General features: G+C 35.5%; 1 protein-coding gene across 1 annotated transcript in view; it reads left to right on the forward strand.

Moving 5' to 3' along the window:
• The window catches only part of LOC132158902 (inactive phospholipase C-like protein 2), a 45,213-nt gene extending 26,249 nt beyond the window's left edge, over positions 1-18,964 (forward strand). The window contains exons 4-6 of the mRNA XM_059568518.1: positions 4,688-4,763; positions 15,419-15,528; positions 18,017-18,964. Coding sequence (XP_059424501.1) covers positions 4,688-4,763; positions 15,419-15,528; positions 18,017-18,229 — 399 coding nt within the window. The 3' untranslated portion in view covers positions 18,230-18,964. The remainder of the gene's footprint in view (positions 1-4,687; positions 4,764-15,418; positions 15,529-18,016) is intronic.
• The last annotated feature ends 1,931 nt before the right edge of the window (positions 18,965-20,895 follow it).

Below are 20,895 nucleotides of genomic sequence, written 5' to 3' on the forward strand. Positions count from 1 at the left end.
TCCATGAGCTTTCCGAGAAATTCTGCAGGCACACACTTAGTTCGCATGATTTTATGTAGCCTGACGTGAAATAAAGTCTTTTTGGATACATTGTGACTCAGATTTGATGAGTTGCGATGATGCAACCATGAATAAAGCAGGTCTGTATCCATGGGTCATGATAATGAGTCGCAACAGTTTTTGTTTTTGCTTATGTTTGAATAATTCACCATCACAAATTGTAAATTCAAACTCCTGGGAAAACTGCCCAGAGAATAGCCGTGTTTCGCGGTTTGATGAGCAGGAACAGAATGAAAGTCTCCAAGCTCTGGTTTCACGAGGAACACAACAGATCCATATGAGACCAAATTCCTCATATCATCAACATGTCAAAAAATGGGCTTTTTTATCATCGCATTGGTTTTATAAAAAGTCTGCAACAGCATTGTTCCAAAAACAAACACAGTTATGAGAATAATCACAGAAAAACAAATTTTTTGGCATACATGAATGAGCTGAACGATACGCACACCCCTGAGGAAACGCAGCGCTGCTTGTGCAGCAGTTGAAAAAGGGGCTGCTGTTGTCCTCCTCCTGGTCCCCCGCTCTATAAATACCCCCTACAGTGGTTTGTCTGCCACCAAGACTGCAATTTCTCCAGCCATTAGTAATGTAATGACAGTGGGCTTGTCAGCGATGAGACAGCTGCTGCAGCTGTGCGCACATGAGGCTCGGATACAGATACACCCAAAAAGATGTGCTGTGGCCTAGTGATTAAAGATCCAGTCATGGAAAACCAAGAAATATCAGCCAATTTTAAATGATTTTCTATTTTTGAATTTTCAATAGTGCAAAATTGTTTCTAGTTACTCTTTTCTCTGATTTACAGTTTCATTCAGGCTCTCCTACTCTCAAAGGCTGCTTTTATTTCTTGCAAAAAAGCTGTAAAAAATTATAAATTTGTTGAATATTATTGCAATTTCAAAAAAACATGGTCGTTTTAAATATATTTTTAAATGCAATTTATTCCTGTGATGCAAAGCTGAATTACTCCAATCTTTAGTGTCACATGATCCTTCAGAAATCATTCTAATATGCTGATTTGCTCAAGAAACATTTCTTATGAATGTTGTCTTGTTGTTGTTTGTGAAAACTGTGATGCATTTTTTTCCAGGATTCTTTGATTAATAGAAAGTTTAACAAAACAGCATTTATTTGAAATAAAAACCTATAGTAACATTTTATATTATAAATGATTTTACTTTTGAACAATTTAAAACAACCTTTCTGAATAAGAGTATTTTTTTTTCAATAAATGAGTAAACAAGCAAACAAATACATTTGTAGTGTATGCTTACAAATGCATTCCCTTCAAAGCACTTCTGTTAAAAAATAATAATAATAATAAAAAAGAAACATACCAGATCATCTGTGTTGGCTCTTGGGTTCTTAAACAAATAATAATTATGTCGGAAAGATTTTGCAGTGAATCGATCCGATTAGATTTTTGGAAGATTTAAACGAAGAGCTAGTTTGATAGATTGTTGATTTAAAATGCATTCATGAACTTTCACCAGTTTGCCATTGATCATAATTCTTAGCTTTAAGTTACTCTAAATGTGGTTGCCTCTATAATGTGTGCATTTTCTGTAGAGAATGTGAGTGGTATTTGCCTGTGCAAGCCCAGATCTGGTTCTTTCAGTGATTGTTTTGGTTACAGATGAAGGCAGCGTCTACATGGATCTAGAGGGGTGTGAAGAAATAGTTTTGACACTTGTGTACTGTTAGCGTTCCTGTCTGCATCTGTCAGGTCTGGGGGACCGTCGGCACGTGGCGAGGCCATCAGAAAGTGTGCGCTCCGACCCCACTTCCTGGAAATTTGCCACAGCCTCGTGATTGATCTCTGTGAGAGCTTTCTGAGCACGAGCCATCAGAGAAAGACGCTGAAGCAGCAGTTCTGCTTTTTGTTTCCATGGAAAGATTATCCAACAAGTGACCCTGCCATGCTTTTGGCAACTGTAGGGATGTACGATTCAATTAGACTGACCTGCGTGCGGTACATGAGGACCTGTGCTGATAACAGTGCATTAAATTAAAGTTTCAGCTAATCCTCTGTTTCTGCATCACAAGAGCCAGTCATTTGCTCAAGATTCATTGTCATAGAAACGATAGCACAAACTGGTTGCGAAAATCATCCTTTTGTAACTCATTTTCCAGAATCACATTTCTGTACTATAACAAAACAACAAAAAAACTTTTATTCAGCAAGATTTTTCAAATAAATAAACTTAAATATGAATCCGCACAAAATAGCATTAAATCAGCACATTAATGATTTCTCAAGATCATGTGACACTGAAGACTGGAGTAATGATGCTGAAAATTCTGATTTGCATCACAGAAATAAATCACATTTTAAAATAGATTCTAATAGAAATCAGTTATTTTAAATTGCAACAATATTTCACGTTATTACTGTTTTTACTGTATTTTAGATCAAATAAATGCAGTCTTGGTGAGCATAAGAGATTTAAAAAATACGAATAATAATCTAATGTATCCCAAGTATTTTAACAGCAGTGTACTTTATCATAAAATATTAATCATGATTTTTTTGCATTTGCTCTGAAATGATTCGAATGAAGGGTGTTTTTTAATTTAATCAACCATCATTTCTACAAAACAGCCGTTGTTTCCAAATAGATTCAAGGAGTTAAATGCAGGAAGTTACAACAATTAAAGCATGACTTCACATTTCCCACTCTGTTACGTTTTGTAATCTGTAAACTCTTCCCAAAGGTCTTTGTTTTTTATGATATGGGCCAGTGTTTCAAGAGTCTAAAGGTCAGAACGAGCATATGCATAATCTGCATGAATAAACTTAAACTGAGGCTTGAGACTGAGATGAACTCTGCTGTAAACTGACATATAGTTCATTTACATATATTAAATATACAGTAGCGAAAACATTAATTAGCATTATTAAAATTGTGTATTTCTAAGGGTCAGAGAGAGGGTAGAGATTAAACATGAAAAACCACTTGTAAGAAACCTAGGTTAGCTTTATAAGTGAACTTCAGCGAGGAAAAGAGAATATAAAATGCCCTTTAATAAATGCAACTTCACTTTGTCTTTCTTGGCAGCATGCTGCGTCTCATACGAGAAGGTTTTTTGTCTTTCTGATGTGGTTGGTATTGTGGCGCTGCAGGATCTGTAGCCGCTGGCCTGTGCTGAGACGTCTGTCTGAATTAGTTTTAGTGTGTGTCTGAATGGTCTGGTGTAATTAAATGTAGGAATCTGCTCACCTCATTAGAAGGGTGTTGGTCCACGTTCCAAAAAAGAGCGAGCATTTCTGTTACATAATCTGGCCCACTTTCTGTCCTGCTGTGACCTTCCTCATTAGGCCACACTGTTTTGCATTGTAGCTGCTAATCTTACGTTATTCAGAAGGTTAAACATAGTGCTGTCATTTTTGCAATTAATCGGATCCAAAATAAGTGTTTTTGTTTGCATATTATATGTCTGTGTATTGGGTATATGTATTTATGTATAAAGATACACACTTACATTATATATTTTGAAAATATTTATTTCCATATTTATATTCATTAATTCACTCACTATATATATATATAAACGGCATATTTTTCTGCATTATACATGCACATGTGTATTTATATATTCATAATATACACAGTACACACACACATATTATTTAAACAAAAACTTTAATTTTGGATGCGATTAATCTCATTTAATCTTTTGACAGCACTAGTAAAAAAATAAATAAAAATCCCTTCAGACTCCATCAGGCCATTTTTATATATATATATATATAAATGGTGTGTTTTCCATAAGAAAATTGTATAACTTGTATAATGGTTTAGAATTTGAAATAATATCTGTGAATTATACAGCCACTAGCTACTGAATAATTTTTCTGTAAAATTAATATCTCTATACAGACCCATATTCAGGCTTAAATTCATGAACTTAATTATCTTCTTGCCTTTTTATACAAAAGTACCCCAGGATAGGACTTTTTTCATTTTTATTTATTTATTACTCTCTAAATGATCTATTATTATTCTTCTTCTTCTTATTATTATTATTATTATTTTTTTTTTTTGTGAATGATTGAAATGTCTTTTTTTATTACTATTTGTATTACTATTATTCATTTTATTTTGTTTAATATTTTATTTTATTTTTTTGGGGGGGGGGGGGGTGATTGCAATGTATTTATTATGTTTCATATGACCTCTGATATAATTATACACCTACTAATCTATATGACCCATATTCAGGCATAAATTATAAAAAACTGAGAACTGTTTTCTCATTATTTAGACAGAAGGAGAAAATAATACTACTTATTTATTTATTTTAATATTTATTGCTATTTCTTTCTTTCTTTTGCTTTATTTTTCTGATGACTGGAATGTATTTGTTTAATATGACCTTAGGCGCAAATTCATGGACATGACATGTCTTCCTGCCATTTGTGCAAACGTAGGACAGAATTTGTCTTTTATTACTAACTATTGGTTGTAGGCTATTCTTTTATTTTCCGTGTGACTGGAATCTATTTGTTAAATTTCTGATGACCTCTGAATGTACACGAGCATCTGCAGGGTACAGGCCACTCCAGCACACTACAAATGAGCTTTACAGATGCTCATTAATGTCCCTTTCTCTTTGTTCACAGATGATCCAGACCAGCCAAACGCTGCTGGAGAACTCGGACGGTGTGTACGAGAGAATACTGCAAGTCCAGAAATCAGGTAAGAATGAAAAACCGTACGAGAGAACGAAAGCAGAGACAAGGCAAGCGAGCGAGAGAAAGAGAATAGACTCGGTGTTCCACAAGGGACAGGGGTTTCTTGGAACACAGTCGATCGACGCAGCACTTCGATCACAGCTCCCTCTGAAATAGACAGAAAACACAAGTGCGTTCATACTAAAAAAGCTCAAAGAGAAAGAACTAATTATGCCACGCTGTGTTATATAAGGCTCATTGTGCGTTTCTCTTCACCTCTGTGATGTCCTGCTTTTCAAACGCCTTTCAAGTAGGGTTTATTGACTCTCAATAGTGTCTTTCGCTCTGTTCTCTAATTAACGGGGGCTAAAAGGGTAAACATCTATGGCCTATCAAAGCCATGCAATCAATGTGACGCCAACAGCTGCACGATGCAATCGCCGAAGATCGGCCTCAGTTGCATTCACTCTGAAATGAAAGCGAAAAGCCGAATGCAGAAGAAAGGCAGAGTGTTTTAACAAGCGTTGTGTATTTTTAAGTTGCATCTGTGGCCTTTTGAAATGGTATTGATTTTTTATGTATTTTTTAAGTGCACAATGTAGCTTCACTTCTGATCTCACAAATCAAATCAGATGGAGGAATCAAAACTTAATCTAAATAAAATTTTAATATAGCCAGGCAAATGATGCTACTTCAAGTTTAGCTTTTTTTATAAGTGAAAAAAGAAATGTGCATCATTCCTGCTATGATGCACATTTCCTCATCTGTGTCCGATTGCATTCATAAAACCTTGTGATGCGGAGAGGAAACATTGATAATCATTTAGTTATGTTGCTGGGAGTCAGTGATTGGCAGGTGATCGATGCGGGAGGCTGGCAGTGTGTTTGATTGATCGCAGCTGATGGAATCTTGGCACAGGAAGCTGTTAGAGTTCATTAGATGTTCTCTCGATGAACAATTATCAGCCGCACCTAAACGCACACACTACAGTTCTGTTTGTCAAGCCAACACTAAATCAATAAGCTTCCCGATTGCTTCAATACCGCATGTGATATTTCCTGTCCTGTTTGGCTTTAATAATGGCCAAATAAATCTTGATGCACAGTGGTTATTAATGCTTGTTAAAGCAAGTTACACGATTACTGTTGCTCATACCTCCAAAAAGGAAAATTTGCTGTTAATTTAATCATCAAAAATGTAGGTGTTTTTTTTTTTTTCTGAGCATAACAGTAAAGAAGATTTTTAAGTAAAACTGTGGTCCTTTGTGATTCATAAAGGTTTGATCTTATGATGAAGGAATTATTCAGTGCTCCAGTTCTTCTAATAGTCACTGAACAGAGGGAACAATTTAGACTTGGACCGGTGATATTCGCATACATGAACTGAACACGTTTTCATGGTTTCTCATGGTTCATGTATAAAGAGAGTAGCTAATGAGAACCAGTTTATACACTTTACATAATTTCAATGTGTAAACATCCACGTTTCACATCATTTTTGGGTGCTTTAATCATGTAATTGCATATAGGTTATGTATATTGATTGATTGCCTAAACAAACTAATGAATTTGAACCAGTTCACTGAAACGTCCAAAAGAAGCATTTCGCCGTAAAGATTCAGATTTCCCCATTTGCTTGAGGCTCTGGATTATGATGTTCAGTTTCTTGCACAGACCGGTTGTTTTGCTTCATAAGACCTCAATGTATCATTAGGAGCCACAGCTATTCATTTTGTGTTCCTTGATATGCTTTTTTTATTCTAAAAATGTACATCTACTGATTTGCATTAATGAATCACCAAAGACCAGGGTTTCAGCTAAAAATCTTTTTGGGTGAACTATCCTTTTAACCCTAAATAGCAAATGTTAATTCAAAACTTGGTTCCTCTTTTTAAGTGCACATACTTACATCCTAGCAACTGCTGAGTTGTAGCTTTAGAATGAACTATCTTTAGATTTTCTGAAGAAAGCGTAAGTGTTGCTTGCCTTTGATGCTAGAGTGTGGGTGGTTGCCAAGACATGGCTATATGCTTGCTTAGTTTTTCTGAGATGCGGTTAACATGTCAATAGCAGCATTAGATGAACTTATAACAACCTAGCAACCACTATGAACATTCTGCATAAACATACAGAAAGAACCACTCGGAACAGCTTGCTTTCTTCAGAAAGTGTAAAGATGACGTTCATCATCAATCTATCACTCAGCCGCTTCCATCTTTGATTTCTTCTGCTTAACAGTCATTTTCTACCACTTTTAATGCAGCTGAATATCCTGCGTCAGAAGTGAGACAAACCACAAAGCTTTAATTGATTTCCAGAGTCTGTGGCCACATCAAATATTCATCCTCTTTTGTCCCGGCACGAGCACACAGAGAACGGCTTTGTCTGATCTGCAGTAAACACTGTAAATCAATCTCTGCGGTTTCTTGCCTCTCTTAAGAAGCCCATCTCTGCCTGGTGTACTTCAGGGTCCTGCATGAACACATTAGTTAATGTGGATGAACGGCCCACCGGCGGCAGCTTTGCTTCTCTTGAGGTGTGGTGGAGATGGACTGATGGAGCTGTATGAGGAGCTCGGCCTGCTAACAGTGAATAGGAAAAGTGGGTCAATGCTTGGCCATTCCCATGTGGAATCTAGTGGAAAACTCCGGCATCGACAGCACTGAATAATCACAACTGGCCATTGTAAAAAGACCGAGCAGGAATTGATCCACAAGCAGAGTAAATAACATGCTGCCTTTTGAGTAAAGCCATGCCGGCCAGTGCTCCAAGGATCTAAGAGACCTATAGAGGATATAACTTTGCTGTAAATATTTGAACATTTGTGCACTAACAATCACCCTGATGCCAGCGGGAGTTGGTGGCTTGTAAGGAGGCTGCGCTTATGTGCTCTGGATTTGATATACTAGTAAAGCAGATGCATGGCTTGCATGCAGACCAAGATAAAACTGTTTTATGTTCTAATAAAACTAACATAAACAAATACAATCCCCTGAACATTGTAAAACTAAGATTTTTCAAATATATATATTTTTGTAATTAATATACAGATTAAACAAATAATATGTTGAAAACTTTAAATTAAACCTAAAAGCATACATGAAAATTTGAAATGTTGCCTTGACCACTAACTGAAATAAAGAAATTAATCTATAAAGCAATATATAAAAAACAACAAAACAAATAAAAACTATTGAAAATAACAACCACAGGACAAAATTTTAAATTAAAACTAAAAATATAAAAATCTAATTCTTAGCTCATATATATATATATATATATATTTACACACACATGTATACATATATGAAGAGTTAATTTGCAAAGACAGATAACTAAATTTTTAACTTTTTAAAAAAATCTTGTTTTTTCATTGTGCATTCCAATTAATCTAAATCAAACTGCAGTTGGGTTATTTTGATTAGGTTAACATGTAAATGGAGTTATCTGTTATCTGCAAATTAACTCTTCTTATATGTATACGTGTGTGTGTGTGTGTGTGTGTGTGTGTGTGTATATATATATATATATATATATATATATATATATATATATATATAGACACACACACACACACACACACATATACTGTTTGTAACCATGGAAATAATTTTCCACAAAAATAATGGGAAATTTAGATCCATTTTTAATTTGGAGATTTCTTTTAATAAGCTAGATGGAGCACAGCAGAGTAGAACAGAATTCAGGGGCTTGAGAGGGTCTCAGCTTGACACGATGTAATAAAAACATGACCCTGTGTGCGGAAATGAAAATTCAGGGTCAAAGCAGCTGACAAAAACAGAGGTGCATGCTTATTAAGATAATTACGATATTCTGCAGGACGAGCGTAGAGAGAGCTTTTCTGATTGTTCTTTAATTGAGCTGGACAGCGAGACTTCACATACTGCAATGACAAAACATGATGCTTTATGTTTTGAATTTGCTGTTTTTGTATTTTTTCAAGGATGCAAGGTGCTGAAAAAAACATGATGCAGTGCAACAGTGTATTTTTCAATACTGAAATAAAGTAAGCTATAGTTAAATGACTGTTATAAAGTTCTGTAAACAATAAAACTATTTCCACTACAAACCAGTGCGTTTATGATTACAACATTAAATTTAAATATTAAAAGTCTTAAAAAAATGAAATATCACATATCACAATACCAACAACTGGAAGTGAAAGTGAAAAACACCAGAAGTCTCATATTGAAGTTACAAATGTCAAGGTGGATACAGTATGTAGGCTACATCAATGCCATTATTGTTTAAAGAAATACTTCACCCAAAAATTTACATTTGCTGATAATTTACTCACCCTCAGGTAATCCCAGCTGTAGATTAGTTTGTTTCTTCATCAAAACAGATTTGGATGAATGTAGCATTCTATTGCTTGCTCACCAGTGGATCATCTGCAGTGAATGGGTGCCGTCAGAATGAGAGATCAAACAACTGCGATAAAACATCACAATAATCCACAAGTAATCCACACCACTCCAGTTCATTTGTTAGCATCTTGTGAACAATCACAATCACATTGTTTTTAACTTCAAACAATTGCTTCATTTTAAAATACCAGTCCATAATGCAAAATAATTCTTTCTCCAGTGACAAAGGCCTCCAATCTGAATCAAGAGAGAATTCTGCACGGATCAAGCACCATTTACAATCTAAAACAGTTCTGAACAAATATTCTGGTGGATTTTGAAGTGAAAGAAAACAAGAGATTGACTGTTTCACTGGAGGAAGTGTTATAGATTATGGACTTGAATTTTAGCCAGATGCAACCGTTTAAAGTTGAAATGCCTAAATGGTTTTTCACTTCACAAGATGTTAATGTGTTGGTGTTGATGGTCTGAAGTGGTGTTGATTGCGTGTGGATTATTGTAATGTTTTTATCAGCTGTTTGGTCTCTCATTCTGACAGCACCCATTCACTGCAGAGGATCCATTGGTGAGCAAGTGATGCAATGCTAAATTTCTCCACATCTGTTCTGAGAAAGAAACAAACAAACTCATCTTGGATGGCTTGAGGGTGAATTATTCTTTTAATCTGTTCACGTAAAGGTCTATTAGTGCATCCAAAAAGCAAGTTTAAGTTGCCAGCATGCTGCCATTGCAGTCACTCTCATTACTGTGGTTGACCGGCGGCGCATGAGGCATAGCAGCGTGCCAGACTACATGCATTTCTGTAAAACGAAGTAATTTAAAGCACATAAAAGGCTACGAAGTGATGCACAGGTGTCTTAGAAGCACGTGCATTGGGGCGCTGCAGCGTTCTTTCATGTTGTCTGCGCAGTGTCACAGAGCTGGCATCCACAGAGACGCAGCGCGTGTGGAATGACAGCCCGGGTTTTCCCACTCTTCCTACAGTATGTTGCTAGGCAACCCCTGCCACAAAGAGCTGTCGGAGTGCCATTGGCCGCCTTCCTCGACTCGATCACGCATCATTAACCCAACAGCACCTCTCCTTGCTTACCGCCCGTCAAATCCGAGGGGCTCGAAGACGTGAGAGCCCACCACCACTGAGGTTAACAGAGTGTGAAAGTAACGCATGGAATGAATACAAATCATCTTGAAATATGCTCATGCTGCTCGTGCTAATGGCTTCCCCCTCTTGAGCATTATTGCTCTATTTGTACAAAGTCTTCCCAGGCTTGTGTGCCGCCTCATTGGCCAGCGATCTGCATCTAGAGACCGTCGTTTAAGCCGTGATCTCCTTTCAGAGAGGTTTTACAGCTATGGGAGCGTTTGAACACCTAGATGTCATCGCTGAGAATGTGAGACGGAGCGCAGCAGATGCACAGTTATATTCTCTGACACGTTGATGCTACTGTACACAAAAAGACAGAAACAGCACAGGGTTTGATGGACTTTCTCATTGTTAGTCATTCAGGGCTTTTGGAGTAACACTAACTGTCCAAATTCTTCATCATTCCCTTACTGGGCTTTGCCAAGTTGCTGATCACCAAATCTGCAAGTTGGTGCATGTAAATATGCGGCCATTTGCAGTAAAAACTGAAGTTTTTGTTTAGTGTTTTTAAACAGAAAAATTCCATTGTGAATATATGTCAATATCCAAAAAAGGACCAAATAACCATTAAAAGAAGCATAATAAATTTCAGTCTGTTCCTCACACAAACTGTTAAGTATGATTAATAGTTTTATAGTTATTATATAATTATTATATTTATACAAAGGGAAAGGAAAACTTTAAAGGGCTCATATGATGCGATTTCAAATGTTTCTTTCTCTTTGGATTGTTACAAGCTGTTTGTGAATAGATAAGATCCCTGAAGTTGCAAAGACTGAAGTCTCAAACCCAAAAGAGATATTCTTTATAAAAGTTGAGACTCGTCCTCGGCCTCGTTTAAACACGCCCCATGCTGTGAATCAAGTGCAGAAGCTGGCTTAAAGAAACAGACGCATGAGTGCAGCCAGCATGAGTGCAGCCAGCATGGCTTTAGAGGTTGCAGAATTGGAAGGTCAGCTTGTCCGTGCTCTGACCATAGGGCACACACTGCAACAAGTAAGTTTGCATGTCCATCGTCCCAGAAGGAAGCCTCTTCTGAAGCTGGCTCACAAGAAAGCCCGCAAACAGTTTGCTGAAGACAGCCCCTCCAAGAGCAAGAATTACTGGAGCCATGTCCTGTGCTCTGATGAGACTGAGATAAACTAGTTTGGCTCAGATGGTGTCCAGCATGTGTGGTGACACCCTGGTGGGGAGTACCAAGACAATTGTGTCTTGCTTACAGTCAAACATGGTGGTGGTAGCATCACGGTCTGGGGCTGCATGAGTGCGGTTGGTGCTGGAGAGCTGTGGTTCATTGAGGGAAACATGGATTCCAACATGTACTGTGACATTCTGAAGCAAACCATTAGTCAAGTCAAGTCACCTTTATTTATATAGCGCTTTAAACAAAATACATTGCGTCAAGCTACTCAACAACATTCATTAGGAAAACAGTGTGTCAATCATGCAAAATGACAGTTAAAGGCAGGGTAGGTAAAAAATGTATAAAAAACTTTTTTTCAAAATTTGTTTAAACTTTATTTATATATCAATACATAATTAAAATGTAAGTACTCTGAAAAAGAAAGTATAAAAATCGAGTGTCTTTAGACCTCTCACGACTGTTTTAAAGACAGCACATTATTTCCATTCACTCCAACCCCTCCCTTCTGGGCTCCTTCCAAAGCCTCTACTACTAAGTAATGTTATGTTAGCTATATTACGCAGCTACGTGTGCTAATGACACATGCTTCATGAAAAAATAAACAAAAAAATATGTATGATCAAAATACAAAAAGAAAGATTTACCTGTCCAGCAGAAATAAAGCCATCAAGGAGTCACTTTTCAGCCCCTTGAGTTCCCTCAGTTCTCGCCATCGCTGGAAAGCCACGCCGATATTAACTCACGTTTTATTTCTTTATTTATCCAAAGACTTTTTGTTCATTGCCTTTTCTTGTACTGTTACTGTCTTCCTTTTTTTGCCTGGTTTGCCTTCACTAACTGCATAGGCCGGTACTGTGAATTTTGCTTGCTGTTTCTCTGCCATTGTTTTGGTATTCCTAGGATCCGTGCCTAAAATTCCTCAAATCAAACGTGCTCGCGCAAGTGGGTTGCGAGAGAGTGACAGAGAGAGAGAAAGCCATTGTTGCGAGAGAGTGACAGTCGCCTAAGCCAATCCTATGTTTCGTCCCGATTGGAAATAATGAGCTGTGTTTAATACAGATTAAACGGTCTAGAGTCACTCGATTTTTATACTCTTTTTATCAGAGTACTTACATTTTAATTATGCATTGAAATATATAGAAAGTTTAAACATATTTGGAAGAAAGTTGTTTATAAATGTATTACCTACCCTGCCTTTAAAGGCAGTTCATTATTGAATTCAGTGATGTCATCTCTGTTCAGTTAAATAGTGTCTGTGCATTTATTTGCAATCAAGTCAACGATATCGCTGTAGATGAAGTGTCCCCAACTAAGCAAGCCAGAGGCGACAGCAGCAAGGAACCGAAACTCCATCGGTGACAGAATGGAGAAAAAAAACCTTGGGAGAAACCAGGCTCAGTTGGGGGGGCAGTTCTCCTCTGACCAGACGAAACCAGTAGTTCAATTCCAGGCTGCTGCAAAGTCAGATTGTGCAGAAGAATCATCTGTTTCCTGTGGTCTTGTCCTGGTGCTCCTCTGAGACAAGGTCTTTACAGGGGATCTGTATCTGGGGCTCTAGTTGTCCTGGTCTCCACTGTCTTTCAGGGATGTAGAGGTCCTTTCTAGAGGTCCATTATGCTCCCCCTTCAGGAACTGGGCAGAACATCAGTTTTGCAACATGTTAACGACCCCAAACACCGCCAAGATGACAACTGCCTTGCTGAGGAAGCTGAAGGTGATGGCGTTTGTCAAGTATGTCTCCAGACCTGAACTCTATTGAGCGGAAGGTGGAGAAGCACCATGTGTCTAACATCTAGCAGCTCCGTAATTTCAGTATGGAGGATTGGAAGAGGATCCCAGCAACAACCTGCAACTCTTGTGAACTCCATCCTGAGGAGGATATTAAGGCAGTGCTAGATAACAATGGTGTTCACACAAAATATTGACACTTTGGACACCGTTTTGACATGTTCACTTAGGGTGTACTCACTTTTGTTGCCAGCTATATTGACAATAATGGCTGTATGTTAAGCTATTTTCAGAGGATAGTAAATCTATACAAGCAGCAAATTGACTACTCTAAATTATATCTTATAAAATATGTAAGTTTAATTTTTATAGTATTGTCTCTTGAGAAGATATACTAAAATTGTTGCTGAAATGTGAGGGGTGTACTCACTTTTGTGAGATACTGTATGTTAATTATAGTTCATAATTGTTATTATTTTTCGTTTTAGATTCAAACTCAATGACAAACTTCTTTGGAAAATAGGCAAATCCTATGCTTAATTCTTCATCAAGTGCTCATTGCAGATTTGTTTCCTGGCAGCTTGAGTCCTGGAAGTGGCATTGAAACCAGCCAGTCAGATTGAAACGTTGCATTTTCACCCATATCTTGTCACTGAAAAGAGATGTTTCCTCTCCTCAGTGGCCATTCTTTAGATCATTGCGAACGCAAGAAAGACAAAGACAGAAACAGAACGGTGCAGTTCTTTGGTGACAAATCTCTTCAGTGTTCTTTGCCTTGATGCTAATGCACTCTGAAAGCAATTTATGTCTGTCTGCTGCGCCCACGCTCACATCTCCTCCGCTCTGCATCGTCCCCTTATTTCTTTTCTTTTTCCCTTTCTGTTTTAAAATTGTTATAAGCCACCTGTTTTCTGATCGCTTCACAAGCGTTTACCATCCTCGTTTGTGCCACACGGCTCGCAATTTACTGCAACAAGCCGCCAGTCTGGAGGATGAAAACACCAAACACAAAGAGATGGATCTGCTGTATGTGACACAATAAGCTCTGTCCCCGCGTCTCCCACGAAGCTTTAATCTGAACCAACAGAATAAACTCACCTCGTGGTGTGTGTTGAGATGACAGGAAGTGACTGTGTTTGTTTGAACCGTGCGCCCACATCCCATAGTTTCTTTGATCCTTGTAACTAAAGTTGTCAAAGCTTATGAATGCATGAAAAGCTTAACTAGTTGCAGGGATTTTGTTGCTGGTAAGAGTTCAGATGGCTTGAAACTCTCCCAAATTGGCCACGAGCCATCCTTATTGTTTAGCCCGATGGGTGAGTTGTGCATATTGAGCTGGGACGTCCAACAAACAAAATATTGGACTATTATTTGCAGTGATTTAAGGCACATTTAATGTTCTTTTAGACCAGTTTTACAATTGTTCTGTATCTCAAGATTCAAGAATCTGAGCACGTTTTAACTGATATATATCTCTGAAATGCAAGAACTAGTTAATTTGGTTCATTTCTATTAATCAGTTGATTCAGATTAATTGATTCAATTCTGAACTCTGATGGAAATAAGCTTTCATATATTAAAATGATTCTATTAAAATGTGTTGGTAAATATTGTTGTTTATTATAAAGTATTGTAATATTGGTGCATATAAATGGAAATATATAAATATTTTTTTGCTGATTTAGTTTTTAAATTAGTGTTTTGAAATTAACAGTTGATTGGTTGGAGCCATGATTTCTCATATTTAATCGCAAACTGCAAATACATAAATGTGGAAATTTAAACTACTGTTCAGAAATGTATGGTCCGTACATTTAAGAAATGAATTATTAAATTAAATTTAGCAAAGATGTGTAAAAATAGTCAAATGTGACGGCAAAAACATTTAAAATATTTCTGTTTCAATTGAATGCTGTTATTTTGAACTTGTTATTCATCAAAGAATCCTGGGGGAAAAAATGTATCAGGTTTCAAAAACTTGAAATGTTGTTTAAAGTTTTTAATATTGATAATAATAACAAATGTTTTTTGAGCAACATATCAGCATATTAGAATGATTTCTGAAGGATCATGTGACCGAAAACTGGAGTAATGATGCTGAAAATTCATTAAAATAAACCGTTATTTTAAATGATCTAAATTATTACGTTTTTTTTTCTTTGTGAGCATATGTCTCTTATTTATATATGTATATATATATATATAATATATAATTTTTGACATAATTATGGCCATATTTGCCAGCTCTGATCTGAACTTCTGAATGTGTCGTTTCAGCGATGGAGTTCCATGAGAAACTACACGACATGGCGGTGAAGGAGGGACTGAAGGGAAGAAAACTCCACAAATCTGTAGAGAGCTTCACCTGGAACATCACGATTCTGAAGGTGATCACAGCTGTTTAGCACCTGTGAACAATTCTGCTTCTACATTTGAGATGACGATTTGCATATATTTTACCATAAGTAGATTTGAACACTCAGATGTGCTTCTTTCGATTTAAGATGCTGTGATGTATCGCAGTTAACATCTTGAATATTTAAAGAGTATTAATACTTTCTCTACCAATGTGGCAGTTTTGGGACACTGACGGTTTAATTTGGGGTTGCACAATAGCCTGTAATAGATAGATAGATATGTAATAGATATGTTCAGGCATAAGACATTTGGTTCAGCATTAATGAAATCCTTCAGCATAAAGGTGGCTATTGATTAATTATATTCAGTTCATCAAAGCATGTGTTCATCATTATAACCGGATCCTAGATTTTGCATATGGTCTCAACCATTCACAGAACTTAGAAGCATCAGTATTTATACAAGTTTATTATTTATTACATAAAATGAGTAGCACCTTAGGTTTTGAATTAAAAAAAGCATTATTAGTGGGTAATTTTGGCAGTGTTCACACAGAAAGTGTGTAAGCTCAAATCAGTGAGGCCTGTGATTAAATAAGTTCTAAAAAGAAATACAAAATCTGTGCTGATTAAAAGAAAACAAGCTGATAAATAGATTGAAACAAACATTCCTTAATAATGTAGTATAAAAAGAAAATTATAAGCAATTTTTTGAACGCCAATCCTTTTTGACCCTTGTTTATTCACTTGCATACATACACACATTTATTTACATTTTATTTCATTTTTTTGTAGTTGATATAATGTGTAAAAAAAAAACCCGTAAGTTTAGTCCAATGCAATAATATTAACTTGCATTTTCAGGTAAAAGCACAACATCTACGTATTTTTATATAGAGTTTTTTTAATGTACAATTTTATTTTATTTACAGGACATTTATATTTTTAATAGAATTGTGTTGATGTTAATGGAATAGGAATTACATACTTCATCTTTAAGTAGTCTGACATTTTCATGTCCAATACAAACAAATGTGAAACATTAGCTGAGTTTTAAGGTAAGTTTAATATTATCTGATCATTTCTGGTTTGCTTGGTTGATGGTTGACAAAAATGTTTTGTGCCTTCTAGTGCCTAAACACACACACACACACACACACACACACCATTGGAAATAAGATGGAGGTCATTTCAAATTGAAGTGCTTCAGCTGGACAGAATCAATTTGAGCGACATCATACCATTAAAAACCATTTGGTTGGCGATTTAGTTAGTTAGAACATCAATGATAGAGTAATTAAACCATTAATGTGTCTGTGATTACACAAGCCTGTTATTCAAAACCGATCCATTGTGTTAAAAATGACTAGTGTTCATCACAGCCATGTTTCTTTCTCATTTCTTCTGCACAACACAAAGGACAGTGTTTGCTGTGGCCAAAACATTTACATCTGCTGTTGACATCAGTGTACGGCTCCTGTTGATAAAACTCAAAAAAAAAAAAAACTCCAGATATATGCTTTATGTTTTAAACTCACCACAACCGTGACTAGCGTTATTTTATGTACTGTTCTTAAATTGTGACATACAAACATACTTTTTGCATACACATCAGCATTTTTTTGTCAATACAAACATTTAGTGAGATATTGTTTAAAATAAATGTTTATACACACATACACACATAAATATATAAATGCATATATATTTGTGTATACAGAATACTATTACAATATTTATTTTATTGTATTTATTACATTATTTTATTTTAATTTTTGTTATATGCATTTGTCACTTTATTTTTTTTACTATATTTTGTCTGTAGCTTGTATTTTATAGTATTTTATATTTTGAATAACATTTTTTATATTTATATTTTCATTTAAATTTAGTTGGTCACTTTTATCAATATTTTTTCTTTTGCTTTACATAATTTAGTAATACATACATTTTTTTTCTGAATTTTGTCTAATGTAAATATTTTATTGCATACTTTTTAAAATAAAATGTTTTAAATCCCTATATATATATATATATATATATATATATAGAGAGAGAGAGAGAGAGAGAGAGAGAGAAGTGTGTGCTATTTTAGTTATTATAGTATTTAATTTTATATTTATTCACATTTTGAATTTAAATTTAACAATTTATTTTTATTTGCTTTTAGTAATTTTAGTAATTCAACCTAAACTTATTAAACATATGTATATGTTTATATTAAATGTTCATCTCTCTCTCGCTCTCTCGCTCTCTCTCTCTCTCTATATATATATATAAATATAAATGTATATAAATGATCCTTGAACATTTATTTTAGTATAATGATCAGCTAAATAATGGGAATTACAGCATGATCTGAGATAGATTCTGCATAAAAATGCAGCTGATTGTATGCAAGTTACAACCGTGATGAGAATAAGTCTTTGCATGAATATGAGAATATTTTCTGTGAAAAATACTTGTATCCAGTTATTAGTGACGGAGACCCCTTGTCTCTGCTTGTGTGTGTTTTCAGGGCCAGGCCGATCTGCTGAAACACGCTCGGGCAGAAGTGTTGGAAAACGTGAAACAGATCCACTACGCTGCGCTCACCTGTGACCTGGCCAAGGGAGGAGCGCGACCCTCATCCGGGTCGGGCTCCAAGATCCGCCGCAGCCTGGACGCCATCCCGGAGACCATCGCAGAGAAGGCGGTCAGGGAGGACGACATCACAGACGAGGAGAACTGAGTCGAAGCATCCCGCAAAATCCCATAAATCCTCTCCCAGGGTCGGCGTGTACCGAGAGAACATTTCAAAAGATCTCAGCGTGGATTCAGAATGAAACGGAGCCAAGGCCTCCTCAACTTCCCGTTCCCGTCCCCTGTCCGTGTCTCTCCGGCGTCAGGTGGGTGTCGACGAGGCCGAACTTCGCTCCAGGGCTTTCTACAAGCACAAACTTTGAGTATTAGGAGGAATTAGAACTGGAGCCATGAATGTAACGAGACGTCGTGTGCGAGGAACGAAGGAAGCTGTTTACAATAAAGAACTACTTCGTGTTCTGTCAGCCAAAATCATATGTGTGTGTATATACAGTATAAATATATATATATGGAGATCTGTTACCTTTTTTGCTATGTGAACTTCTAATGGATCAGATTATTTTGTTATGAGAAATGGATGTTTTAAGAGCTCATATTTTATTTGCTTGTACAGAACTTGAGATGTGGATCTTACAAGATGGCCCTGGCCCTTTATGGGCTTTTTTTAATTACTTGTATAAATGCAGGAGGATTTTGAGGATGTGGTTCGAGAGAGAATCAAGATTTAGATATTACCAGCAGTTACTGTACATGAGAGTCTCTGGATGATGGTTTTGTCTCTTTGGCCACATGCACAATGCAAAATTGAAATGCTTTTACATGTAATCGTTTAGCAGATGTTTTTATCTAAAAGCAACTTACAAATTAAAATTTACTTCAGTTGTCATTCTGTGTGTGTACAGAATACAGGCCTAAAGATTTTGCATAACGTGTTCCTAAAAAATTAACACGAAAGCCAACAGTTTAGCCCAGTGGTTCTCAACCTTTTTACCTCCAATTCCCAAAATTGTCCACAACAATATTTGAAGGTCCCACTTAATTTAAAGGATTAAAAATAGATATTTTTACTCTATAAAATCTATTGGAATATGACATGCAAAAAAGAAAAGAAAAAATGCTTGTTTTAGGATTGTATTAATTTACATGACTTTTCCAGGACTAGCAATTAAAATTAATTGAATTAAATAAAATACAAAAATTTGAAGGCCTCACTTAATTTAAGGTCAAGATCAAGGATAAGGATTAAAAAAAATTCACAATTTTATTCACAACTAAAAATGTGTAAATTCTTTATACAAAATATGAATTATGCTATAAAGTTTTATTAATTGACTTTTCCAGGTCTAGAAATTTTAAATGAATTCAAATGAAAATTCTAATCTTTTTAAGTCATCTTGAAGCCCCTTTGGAGGTTTTGCTCATGTTGAGAACCATTGGTTTAAGTACAGTAGCTTTGTTTTTTTTTTACTGTTCTAGTCTTTCTACTTTAAAATGTAATTTAATGTTACATTAAATGTTACAAATTTGACTCATAAACTGCTGGCAAATTTGAAATTTATTACAAAGTACATTTCTCTCAGTGAATGAGTGGCAAGCAAATTTCCCTGCAGTGTGTAGGTGGCCTTTGAGAGCGGACTGAATACTGTACGTCAAGTGTTAGAATTAAAGCTTCTTGTCAGTCATTCCTGGAAACAAAGTAGTTCATGTGTGTTCAGATGAGATCCTGCCTTGTTGCTGAAGTTGTGTCTTACATTGCCTTTTTTAAACCCAACTTCTAGTTGCTTCTAGTTTGTAAGTGTTTGTTTCCGGCTCATTCCGTTGGTCTTCTCATTGTGCCATTCTACTGTTGGACCCTGTGAACCACTTCCATTGGATTTTACATGTTGTGACCACAGATTAAACTGGACATGAAAAGAAACTAGTTTGTTTATACATTTCAGTCAGTGCTGTTATTGTGTATTTATAACTATAGTTAACCATTTATACCAGTAAAGAGTGGATGATAGTTTCTAAGAGAATATCAGTTTTGTTTAACTCTGTTTAGACCCAGTGCTCTGAAATAAACCATGTTAAGTACATTATTTAACTGTTACGAGTTTCTTAAGGCACTCAAACCAGTTATAAAAGTTTGGGGTCAGTAAGGGATTTGAATGCCTTTGAAAGAAGTTTCTTCTGCTCACCAAGCCTGCATTTATTTGATTAAAAATACAGTAAAAACAGAAATACTATTGCAATTTTTGTGGGGATATTTTAAAATGTAATTTATTTCTGATCAAAGCTGAATTTTTTGCATCATTTCTTCAGTGTCACATGATCGTTCTGAAATCATTCTCAGATGATGATTTGCTATCAATGTTGAAAACAGTTATACTGCTTTTTTTATTCCTTTTTTATTCATTTTATGTATATATATACGTATATACATATATATATATATATACATATATATATATATATATATACATATATATATATATACATATATATATACATATATATAAATATATGCATATACACATATACTTATATACATATACACATATACACATATATACATATACACATATACACACACATATATATATACATATACATGTACACACATATATATATATATATATATATATATATATATACACACACACATTATATATATATATATATATATATACACACACACACACACACACACACATATATATATATATAAACACATATACATATATATATATATATATATATATACACACACACATATATATATATATACACACACACACACACACACACATATATATATATATACACACACAC

Source organism: Carassius carassius, chromosome 15 (genome assembly GCF_963082965.1).
Source record: "Carassius carassius chromosome 15, fCarCar2.1, whole genome shotgun sequence".
NCBI classification, from domain to species: Eukaryota; Metazoa; Chordata; class Actinopteri; order Cypriniformes; family Cyprinidae; genus Carassius; species Carassius carassius.